This window comes from Globicephala melas, chromosome 1 (assembly GCF_963455315.2).
Source record: "Globicephala melas chromosome 1, mGloMel1.2, whole genome shotgun sequence".
Classification (NCBI taxonomy): Eukaryota; Metazoa; Chordata; class Mammalia; order Artiodactyla; family Delphinidae; genus Globicephala; species Globicephala melas.
In genome coordinates this window covers 75,973,644-75,985,636 of record NC_083314.1, presented here as the reverse complement: position 1 = coordinate 75,985,636, position 11,993 = coordinate 75,973,644, and the positions used below count along the sequence as shown (strand labels likewise).

General features: G+C 55.2%; 1 protein-coding gene across 1 annotated transcript; it reads right to left on the bottom strand.

The window, feature by feature from the left end:
* Positions 1-13: 13 nt before the first annotated feature.
* Positions 14-11,786, bottom strand: DCST2 (DC-STAMP domain containing 2). Its single transcript, XM_030841981.2, is given in 17 exon segments — positions 14-90; positions 93-203; positions 206-228; positions 3,234-3,374; positions 3,480-3,573; positions 3,935-4,062; positions 5,391-5,521; positions 6,160-6,260; positions 6,391-6,558; positions 8,009-8,173; positions 8,912-9,069; positions 9,247-9,460; positions 9,952-10,017; positions 10,344-10,541; positions 10,784-10,885; positions 11,172-11,342; positions 11,519-11,786. Coding segments are annotated over 17 exon segments (2,316 nt in total).
* Between the last annotated feature and the right edge of the window lie 207 nt (positions 11,787-11,993).

The following is an 11,993-nucleotide window of genomic DNA, read 5'->3' as shown; positions in this document are numbered from 1 at the left end:
ACCTTTGGTTTCTTTATTTTGGAGATAGGTGGGAGGGTTGGGGAGGAGAGGGAAATGAGAGACAGAGGGACTGGGGTTCTGAAGCAGGGAAGGGGCTGCTTTGGGGGCAGAGGATTTCTGAGGTGGTCAGGAGGGCTGAGGGGGCATGGGTATGCTGACAGACTGGGCCTCACGTGGGCGCTGCTACCTGTGCCTCCTCTTCAAGGCCCCTTTTCCTCATCCAGGTCACTAGCGAGGAGAGGAAGGGGGGTGGCCCAGTCACCAACATTCTGTTTTCACAGGTGCATTCCTGCCTCCTGCCCCTGCCCCATCTGTTCAGATTTGGCTTCTGTTATCTACCAGCCACTGCTGCTCTCACAGGCCCCCCCCCCCCACAAGGCAAACCAGCTCATGGCTGTAGATAGCTTCTGATTTTAGGCTGAGAGATGAGTGGGCAGCGATTTGCCCAAGGTCATGTGAGTAGTAAGGGCAGAACCAGCAGTGACCTTGGGAATAATAGCTGCTCAAGGCTCAAGCTATCCTCTCTGGCGACCCAGCTTTTAACTTCACTGAGCCCTCTGGAACCTCTAAAAATAAAACTTTGCCTCCCCTTCAACCCCTCAACTCATTACTACTTCCAGTGCCCCATTCGCCCTGGAATGTGACCACCGGAGAGTTTTCTTTGCAGTCCTCCCGAGTGGAGGTTGCTTGCCTTTCTCAAACTCGGCAGGCCTGTGGCGTACTGCAAAGCCCCTAGCTGCCATGGCAGCTACACCCCTGGGCTGCGGCTCTCCCCAGGCCTCGCAGACACCCTGCCACACCCATCCAGGGTGCTGGTACCAGACTTGGGCTGTTGGCGAGGCCCAGCTGCCTCCTCACTAGTGGGCGGACTCTTCCAACACTCTGGCCTTTCAGTCCTCAACCTCCTTGGCCATAATGACCTTCACCTCTGCTCCCACTCGGACCTCACCCTCAACCTTGGCCACTCTCTTCATTTATCCCCGAATTCTTCCCAGCCGTGGCCCATCCTCAGTGTCCCTCCTGGCCTCTGCTCTAACACCCCCGTCGAGATATAGACCTAGGACTGTCCCCTGGGGTCTCAGTACCTTCTCTTCCCCAAAGTCAGTCATCTCAGACACTCTTGACTAAAGACACCCCAATTCTCTCCCCATCTTATCCTCCTGACCTGCCCAGAAAAAACCTTCAACCCTGGAATCCTGTTCATGGCTACCACATTTGCTCGAAAAAAACCGCATAACCAAGCGCGCTGGAGTCGGTCATTACACGTTATGGTTTTCAACTTCATCTGAGCCTGTAATGCTACCTGGAAATCTCTTCACCTCCCCCGCTGGCTCCTTTGCACAGTCCCCAAGGCAGATATTTCAGCCTCCACCACCCACTCCTTGAAACTTTTATTCCACTCTCAGACCCCTTCTTTGCCGTCTTAGCAGCTGTGCTTGCCTCCTACCCCCGCCCCCCACCCTCCCTGAGAAGAGCAAGGCCACCAGACTGGAGCAGGCTCGGCTCTGCTCAGAGGAACATACCCTCTCCCCTCCTGCCTCAGGCGAGCCCGCTCCTATTTGAGGCCACCCTGTTCACCTGGCCTTAGATCCCATCTCTCTGGCATCCCTCTCTCTTCAGCGCTCTCTTTTTCACCTCTGAAATGCTCAAATCTCCCTATACTTGGATAAAGAAAAATCCTTTAGGTTCCCTTCAAGCTATTCTTTTGCGGTACGTGGGCCTCTCACGTTGCGGAGCACAGGCTCCGGACGCACAGGCTCAGCGGCCATGGCTCACGGGCCCAGCCGCTCCGCGGCATGTGGGATCTTCCCGGACCGGGGCACGAACCCGTGTCCCCTGCATCGGCAGGCGGACTCTCAACCACTGCGCCACCAGGGAAGCCCCAAGCTACTCTTTTGTTCTATGAAGCTAACTCCCTCCTCTTTACCATCAAGCTTCCTTTTTTTAACTACAGCAGTTATATTAAAAAGAAAAAGAATTCTCAGACTTCTTGCAACAGTGACACAGAGCCGCATACCCCATTTCTGTTTCTGAGTCTTCTCTACCAGTCACCCTCTCTCAACCCATTAAGACTGGTGTTGGCCTTCCCCACACCATGAGAAATGTTCCCACAAGCCACACCAAGGATCTCTCAACTGCCAAATTCAATGGCCAATCTTCAGGCTTCATCCTGCTTGATCATGTCACAGCGTTTGATATGCTTGGTGCTCTGTTCCTGAGCCTTTCCCCTCCTTGGCTTGTGATTGAGCCCCTCAGAGTTCTGTCCCTGTCCCCTCCTCTCCTGCCCTGCCCTCTGCCAGGGTGATCTAGCTCATCCTCTCTCTTACAGTCTCTAAGTCAACACCCCCCCACCACCACCACCAAAAGACACCTCTGGCCCAGAGCCCTGCCCTTTTCTAACTGTCCCCTGGGCATCTCCCGCTGGATTCCCTACAGATACCTCAAAGGTCTCGAACTGGGCCATTCCTCTTTCTGCAGAACCTGTTTCTCCTCTTGCCTTAACACCGCCCAGTCCCAAGCATAAACTCCCTGTCATTCTCAGCACCTCAATCCTGAGGCCATCACCAACTTTTCCTGAGATAAGACAGCCTCCTCTCTGGTCTCCCTGTTCCTGCGCAGCCTCCATTCTGCCTCCTTAGCTTACTGTCCTAAAAGACAAATATGATTATATCACTCTCTGACTGAGGATCTTCAGATGGCAAAGTGAGGCCCTCTCCCACCTCTTCCTGCCTCATCTCCCAGCATGCTCTGCAGTCTCCACCCGGCCACACATACACGTCTCCCTTAGCTCCGCCCGCCCCGGAGCACCCGCGCACCTCCTAAGTGTCTCACGTTCTCCAAACTCACACACAAAAGCCTCGCCCTGGAATGCTCTCCTCCACTCCTCAGCCTAACAAACCCCCGGGGTGCCCCCAAACCCACCTCTTTTTTCACTTCTTCTATGAAGCCTTCATTAATATCCCCCCGTTCCAAATTGGTGGTTCTGTCCTCTGTGCTGCCCAGAGCCTGCTTCACTCCTTGATCGGGGCGCTCTCCACATTTGTCACTGATCTATTTGATGTCACTCTCCCCCACCATTTGGTGGGCTCCTCCAGGGCAAGCCTCCCTTCCCTCCCCTCCCTTTATCTCCATCTCCAGCTCTAGCAGAGCACCAGGCACCCAAGAAGCCCTTGGTAAATGTGACAGAACATCTTAGGTCTCCCAGGCCCCAACTCCTTCAGCTTTCTGCTCACCTGAATTCGGAGCTGGAATCCGATAAGAGGGGCCTGCCCAGCGTTTCTTGGAGCCATTGCTGCAGTAACGCCTCCTGCTCAGGACCCTTTCTGCGAGCTGCCGCCAGCCATAGGCGGGGGCCGTCCTCATCACTGGAGTCCCTGGAGAAGCCTCCTGTCTCAGTAGCCCACAGAGGTCCTGGGGGAGGGGTGGCTGCTCCCACTGCCCCCACAGACTCCGGCCACCCCATGTCACTGGAGACTCACAGCTCCAGGTCCAGCTCCCCCTGGTAGGAGAGGGGAGATGCACACACGGAGCAGGTGTTGTCCAGGAGGCGGAAGCAGGTGAGACAGAAGAGACCTGGAGGAGGCCCGGAGGAAAGGAGGTAAACTTGTACCCCCACAACCACTGTGCTCCCCAGCTTTCAGCCCTTGCCTCCCCGACCCCACCCTTGGGAGGACCATCCTCATCGAGCGGTGCACACTAGGGAGTTGCTGCAACGCCACTTGCCTATAAATTCTATTTGCACCGGAGGATTAAGGCTCACAGAGAAAATGAGCTACCTGAGGGTTCTGTGTAAATGAGGACATGCATAGTAATGAAGGGAGGGGTACAAAAGTTGAGGTACAGGAGAAGTCCATAAAAGAAGGACAACAGCTGATTGTCATATGCAAATGTGGTGAGTCCCAGAAGGGAGAGGCATACTCCCCAGAAGTCTCACCTCGGCAGCCTGGGGTACTGCAGGACACCGAATTCTCTGTGTCCCCCTCATCCTGGGGCTGCCCGCAGCCCAGGCAGTAGGTCTGGTGATGCCTAGAGTGGCTGATAAACGGAGCTAGGCAGGAGCACCTGAGGAGAGGGGTCCCAGACACTAAGCAGGCCAGCCCAATATATCCAGACAAAAATGTAATTCAAAAAGATACATACACCCCTGGGACTTCACTGGTGGCGCAGTGGTTAAGAATCTGCCTGCCAACGCAGGGGACATGGGTTCGAGCCCTGGTCTGGGAAGATCCCACATGCCATGGAGCAACAAAGCTGGTGTGTCACAACTACTGAGACTGTGCTCTAGAGCCCACGAGCCACAACTACTGAGCCTGTGAGCCACAACTACTGAAGCCTGCGCGCCTAGAGCCCCTGCTCCACAACAAGAGAAGCCACAGCAATGAGAAGCTCGCACACTGCAGCAAAGAGTAGCCCCCACTCGCCGCAACTAGAGGAAGCCCGTGTGCAGCAATGACGACCCAATGTAGCCAAAAATTAATTAATTAATTAAAAAGATACATACACTCTATGTTCATAGCAGCACTATTCACGATAGCCAAGACATGGAAACAACATAAATTTCCAAGGACAGATGAATGGATGAAGAAGATGTGGTACATATATACAATGGAATACTACTCAGCCATAAAAAAGAATGAAATAATGCCATTTGCAGCAATATGGATGGACCTAGAGATTATCACACTAAGTGAAGTAAGTCAGACAGAGAAATACTATGTGATATGGCTTATACATGATATCTAAAATATGACACAAATGAACTTTTATGAAACAGAAACAGACTCACAGAGATGTGGTTGCCGAAGGGGAGGGGGGTGAGGGAGGGATGGAGTGGGAGTTTGGGGTTTGCAGATGCAAACTATTATATATAGAATGGATAAGCGACCAGGTCCTACTGTATAGCACAGGGAACTATATTCAATATCCTGTGATAAACCATAAAGGAAAAGAATATACATTAAAAAAGAGTTTATGTGTGTGTGTGGCTGAATCACTTTGCTATACAGAAGAAATTAACACAACATTGTAAATCAACTATATTTCAATTTTAAAATTAATTAATTTTTTAGAAAAAGCAGGCCAGCCCAGCCAGCATAACTAACACTTGTCTTCTCTAGCACCACCCTCCAAACCAAGGGTAGCGCTTCCTGTAGGCAAACCTCCATCCCTCTGACTATAGCAACAACATCTCTGCTTCCTGTCCTCCTCCTTTCACTCCCCACCCCTAAGAATTCTCATCCCCAATCCATTCATGCATGAATGCCATGGAATGAGCACCGTCTTCAAACAAACCTCTGGACACCTAGGAAGGACAGTGATCCATTCTGACCTCCGGCTCTTTTTCTACCCCCTCTCACCCCACTTCATATAAGGAAGGACAGTGGGCTCACCGCCTGGCCAGCACCTGGAGGACACTCATGTGGCCCTGGTCAGCTGCCCGTCTCCTCACCGATCGGTGCAGGGCAGGCAAAAGCTTGGTTCGGCGGCTCAGAAGTACATTGTAGAGGTAGGAGATCCTCTCCTGCCGGAGGGGAGGTCAAGGAAGGGGTCCCCTTGATCTTGTTTCTTCTACCTGGAATGCCCTCTGCTCCCGCCTCACTCCCTACCTTTGCCTTCTGTCCAACGCCTATGAATCCCTCTAGGCTTGGCTCAATGCCCCTTCCTGGGGGAAGACTTTGGGACTTCCCTAGGTGGATTCACCCATTCCCTCCTCTGGATTTCCATAGCACTTTATTCATTCCTTAATAAAAACACTTTTTTCATTGTAACATCTGGTTAAAAGACTGTCCGGCCTGCCTCAAGACTGTGTCTGGTTCACCTTGGCATCCTTGAGGCCAGCACAGTAACTGGCATACGGTAGATGCTCAGTCATAAATGAGTAAACAAATGGTGAGTTTCCATTCACACCTCAACCTGTTAACATGGCTCCTGTCCCCCCAGGGTTTTCACAAAACTTTGGAGGCAAGCTTTGTCTCAGAAAGCCCTGCCCCAAGAGGCACCATCTCTGCCATCTGCAGTCCAGATCATTTGCTTTGGGGTTCAACCAGAGGAGAGAGAGCTGGGCTGCTGAAGGCCCCTTAACTCCCCCAAACCAAGACAGACAGCCATGAGCTTAGCAGCCTGGGGAGGGGGGGCAGGAACTGGCCGCGGACCCCTCACCTGCTCCCGGGATGGGTAGTAGGAGGCACAGATGACCCGCCGCAGGCGACTGACATAGCTGCCGAACAAAGTGACGAAGAAGCACAGGCCATACATGACACCTGGGGGCACAGCAGACACAGTAAGCCACTGCCGGAGGGCACGAGGTGCCAGCCGCGCTCCCCCTCAGCAGTCTGTGCCTCCTTCCCTGAATGGCGTCTATTCCCCCAGTGCCCTCAGGGGTGTGGATACCGATGGCTATGTAACCAGTGGTGCTGGGCTCCGAGGGACGCAGGCGGCAGCGCTGGGACAAGACGGTGATGTTGCCTTGCTGCAGGACATCAAATGCCGACACCAGGTCGCGGTAAATCTTCCCAGTAGAGCCAGTGCCTTCCACAGTTATGGATATTAGCACAGGGCCTGGCACAAGACACCGTGTGAGGGATGCTGTTGGCAGCGGCCCACTCCACCATGCCGGAAAGGAGGGTGGAGAGTGGACAGTGCAGGGCATAGAGATGGCCCCCAGGCCCTCAGCCAGGGGCCTTGGACACCCTAGGCACCCTCATGGTGCCCTGGGGCTTAACATCAGCCCTTGGAACCTGGGACTGGCTCCATGGTCCAGAGCTGGCTGGCACTGGTGCCTGGTCTGCCTTCCCAGGCTACCAGATTTGAAATGACCTGAATGGTGAGTGAGTCCATCCCCTGACTCTGTGACCACCCAGAAGCATTTATTTTAAAGCATTTGCCTGGGGGAGGAAAGGATTGGGAGTTTGGGATTAGCAGATGCAAACTATTATATATAGAATGGATAAACAAGGTCCTACTGTATAGCACTGGGAACTATATTCAATATCCTGGGATAAACCATAATGGAAAAGAATAGGAAAAATAATATATATATTATGTATAACTGAATCACTTTTCTGTACAGCAGAAATTAACACAACATTGTAAGTCAACTATACTTCAATAAAATTAAAGAGTAAAATTAAAAAAAAAGAAGCATTTGCTCAGCATTGACTGTGTAGCGGGTACTGAACTAAGTGTTTTATGGATTGTTTTGGGGTTTTTTTGTTTTTTTTGTTTTTGGCTGCATTGGGTCTTCGTTGCTGCGTGTGGGCTTTCTCTAGTTGCAGCGAGCGGGGGCTACTCTTCGTTGCAGTGCGCGGGCTTCTCATTGCGGTGGCTTCTCTTTGTTGTGGAGCACGGGCTCTAGGCGCGCGGGCTTCAGTAGTTGTGGCTTGTGGGCTCAGTAGTTGTGGCTTGTGGGCTCTAGAGCACAGGCTCAGTAGTTGTGGCGCACGGGTGTAGTTGCTCTGCGGCATATGGATCTTCCCAGACCAGGGCTCGAACTCATGTCCCCTGCGCTGGCAGGCGGACTCTCAACCACTGTGCCACCAGGGAAGTCCCATGTTCTGGGTATTTTTTTTTAACTTTTTCTGTTGGGCCTCTGGTATACAGGATTAGATTAATTCTATTCTGTGGTTTGTGGCACACACTCAGTCAGAGGTCCACCAGCCACTTAGCACATGTGGTCTCATTTACTCCTTAGAGCCACCCAGAGAGGTTGCTACCATGATTGTGTCATGGTTCAGATGAGGAAACTGAAGGTCTGGGAGGTTCAGCAAGGTTGCTCAAGGTCACCACCTAGTAAAGGACACTACTGAGATTTGAACCCAGGCCAGTCTGACTTTAGAGCTTGTGTTTTTAGCTATTCTGTTATGGTATAATCTTGAACTGGGCACAGGGGTAACAGGCAGAGGATAGAGCTGGAGGAGTGGCAATGTCAGGGGCTGGTAAGTATGAGTGACATGGGGACATTCAGGCAATCCCCCAGGACTGAGGAAGCTAAGGAGGTTCAGGCACTCACTGCGGGCCACGATCTCCCCCTGCAGCTGGTACCGGGCCAGGTCCAGGACCCAGAAGGTGGCATAGTCCAAGAAGACCAGGAGGAAAATGAGGAGGAGGTGCCGGATTAGGTGGAAGGTTGCTAGGATGTAGAAAATCTGCTCCCGCTGGGACAAGAAGAGGGAGCCTGGGTAGGGGAGAGCTGGTCAGGACGACGCTCCCCTGTTTTCCCACCCACCAGAACCCAGCTCCTACAGGGATCTCCCTTCTGGAGGCGGCTCCTGCCCCTGATCAAGCTGGAGCCCGTCTGCTCATCTGGAAGATGTAGAAGCTGTGAGGACCCCTGGGCAAAGGTGGGAAGCACTCTTTGTGGGCAGGGGCTCCGTGGCTAGAGGTGCGGGCCTAGCATCTCCACCTGGGTCTGGTGGCCTATTTCCAGTCTCTAGGAATCCTCTCTCCTGAGGCATCCTTGATACGCTTACCAGGCCCCCCACTTCACAGACAGCACTGCCCACCCCGCCCAGCTGCATCACCTCCATATCAGCACAGGCACACTTCCTGCTCGCCACCCTGCCCCCCACCAAAAACCTCCCCAACTTCACTTCCCTTGCTCCATATCCACTCCCTACCCATCCTTCCCTCCGTCCTGACATCCAGGGTGCTCCCAGAAGCATCATCTTCCCCTTCTCTCTCTGTCTGCGTGCTCTGAGGGACCCTACTTTCCCCTTTCAGACTGAAGGCTCCCCAAAGACAGGGTTGTGTCTCCCCCCAGCCGGAAATTTCCGTCAGCTCTGGCCTGTCTCCCCTACCTCTTGTCCCGCCCTGAGCCTGGCCCATGCATGGCACTCTTGGGCAGGGCAGTAGGGTTGGGGGAATCCCTGGCCTCCCTTAAGGGTCCCTGTCTCTGGGTCCTCAGGGCCCTCACCCGGCTGGATGTAGTGTCTGGCCTCACGGGCACTGAGTGGCAGCACCGTGGGCAATCCCGCCTTGGAGCGGACAGCATCCATGTGCAGGAATCGGCTGGTGATGTAGAAGTTGTCGAAATTGTCCCAGTTCAGGTAGCGGTACCGGTAACACAGGGCTCTGGCGGGGCACACGTGAGGCCCCTAAGCACCCCCCGACCAGACCCCCCAGGGCAGGGCACCCGCCCCCGCCCCCAACCCTGCCCCCAAACTCCAGCCTCCCAGGATGCCATGGGCATGGGCTGGCCCCCCAGCAGCCCTAGCTCTCCGCCCTCACACCCGCCTTCCATCCCCTCACTGGAGGTAGAGAAACACGAGCAGCAGAGGCGTGGTGTAGCCCATCAGAGCCACGGCCTCTCGGACGCGGTACAGCTTCATGCTGACAGCTTCGTGGAGGTCCAGAGCCACCTGGGACAGGCTCTGAGAGGCATTGAGATCCACAGAGAAGTGGTGGGTGGCTGTCATGTTGAACTCGAACTCGTGACGCACCTGGTTAATCAACCTCCTCACGGCTGTGGTGCGCGGGTCCAGGGGAGAGGCAAGCAAGGAGAGTTAGGACGGGGTCGGGCTGCGCTCGGGAGGGGCCCGGTCAGCCCAGGGGTCCCACGGCTCACAGGCCGGCCAGGAACCCTCAATGTTGGGACCTACAGTGGACTGAGGAGGGGACAAAGTCTCCACAGTCTATGCCACTGCCGCTGTGTGCCTAGCACCAGCCTTACGTCTCCACAACGAACATCTCAATGACCTGCTGCGGGGGCAGGGGACCCTGCTTCTCTCCCCAGCTCCCGCTCTCGAGTCAGGCTTTGAGGAAGCACCTCCTCTTCTCTGGGCCCCAATTTCCTAATCTGTACAGCATGGACACTGGCCTGGGTAACCTCTTGAGGTCCTTTCCTGCATTTTCATTCATGGTCTGGGAGCACTCCTGGGCTGGCACATCCTGGGAGGAGGGAGGGAGACCTCTCAGGAGCACCGCATGCAGCCGGGCCACGAGGGGATCACTCACGGGTGACGATGCTCTCGCGCAGGAAGGTTTGGATGTACCCGGGGATGATGCAGAAAACCTGGGCCACTGAGAGCCGAGACCGAGTGTCAGCAGGGGCAGAGACGCACAGCCTGCCTCTCCCACCTCCAGGGACCTTGCTCTCACAGGGCCCCCTGACTTTTCACTCTTCCTACTAGCCTCCACACTGGCTCAGAACATTTTGGCTTCTCCTTATTACCCCACCCTCTACATTGGTTCCTCCCTATCTGCCCCCACCCGATCCCACAAAGGGCGCATCATCCTTATTGGTCCCGTATTTATTGCCCCCCATTGGGCCCCTGGGCCCACTCTCCCACCTGACCCCTACATTTGCCGGGCCCCCAATCCTGCCGGCAAGCCCCTGGCTCTCTCACCACTGGCAAGTCCACAGAGCATCAGCTTGAAGGGCATGAGCACAAAACACAGGTGGTAGGCTTGTGGTATGACCTGCATGCAGCTGTCCTTGGCGTCATCGAAGACCCGAGCACACTTCAAGTAAGGGTTGCCCAGCTCCGAGTTGCACACGTCGCCGATGTGCAGGAGCCAGTACCACACGTTCCGCAGGGCCCTGGCTGGGGATGGCTGCAGGGCTGGTACCCAGGAGTCCTGCAGCACCTTCTCGGGGGGTGGGTGGGGAACACCAGGACAGCACCCAGAGCTGGAAAGGCTCATGGTCAGGGGCCTGGCTGTGCTATATCCAGTGGGAACTAGTCAGCACCCAGGCGGGGCCCAAAAAGTCCTGGACGGGGTGTGAGGGTGAGGAGACTGGGTGAATTTTGACCCCCCCCACAGACAGACACGTTAATGTACTGACCTATGTGCTTCACGCCATCCATGATTGACCGGAAGAACTTTCGGACCTGGTCAGCCACCTCCTTGGCCTTCTGGGCAATGGCTTTAATCTTGTTCAGGGCACCTGAGAGGTGAGGGCAGGGGTACTGTCGGAACTCCTCTGGGGGCTTGTTCTCACCATTGCCCTGGAGTAGGGAGTGGAGGGGGCCTGCCACTCGGGAAATGGGCAGCCTGGATGCTGGGAAATAGTTCATCTGGCGGTGGAGCAGGCCAGAGAGCGAGGGTCAGGGGGTCTAACAGGGTGCTTTGAGGTTAGGGCCCAGGACCAATGGAGAGGAATGAAGCCAGAGGACTGTAGAACGTGCAGGACGAGGGGGAACTTGGGGGTCCGTGGAGATGGGCGGCCTTACTGACGAGGGGCTGTCTGGCCCTCTCCAGCACTTCGGCGGTCTGGTTCAGGGCCAGTTCTGCCCCACAGGCCACAGCCTCGCTGGCCCGGGTGAAGTTGCGCAGGGTGTTGGCACAAGGCCCTTGCAATACCAACCCAAAGGTAGCCACCAATAGCAGTGTCCGGCCCTGCTCTGGGGAGAGAGCTCCCTCAGAACCAGGCCCCCAGCCTGACACATGGCGGCATATACCATTCAAGTGCCTTATAGAAGCCTTGAGAGTACTTCCCTCAAACGCCCTCTCCCTCAAGATCCCTCCTGCCCCAGCCCCTGCCCCAGGGCCCACCCCTTCCACTGGGTGCCAAGCTTACTGGAGAAGGCCTGGGGCAGCAACAGGAGGACGGTGACTCGGACCTGGCGGGAGAATCCCATGCCCAGACTAAGGAAGGCGGCCAAAGTGAGGGTGCCCACCAGGCAGCCCCAGGGGCTGTGCCCTTCCACCAGCAGCTCCAGGAGCCCATAGGCTGTGGCCAAGGACAAGCCCAGGATAAAGCCCCCCATGCTGCGGACCACGGCCCGCGCCACGCTCGGCTCCTCTGCCCCCAAGGGGTGCACAGCATCCTTCGTGACTTCGGGCATGGCTGCGGAGACTAAACGTTTCCCTGTCTCCAGGAGACGCCCACCAGGTTCTGTGGCTCTTAAAGGCCCTAGAATTTCTCACCGAATTCTAAGGTTCCCGAGGGCTTTTGCTGTATCTTGGAATTCTTTATCCAGTTGCAAAGGGATAGGTACGTCTCTAATCTCCACATTTCACAGCAGAGGGATTCGAAGACACAGACCCCAGAC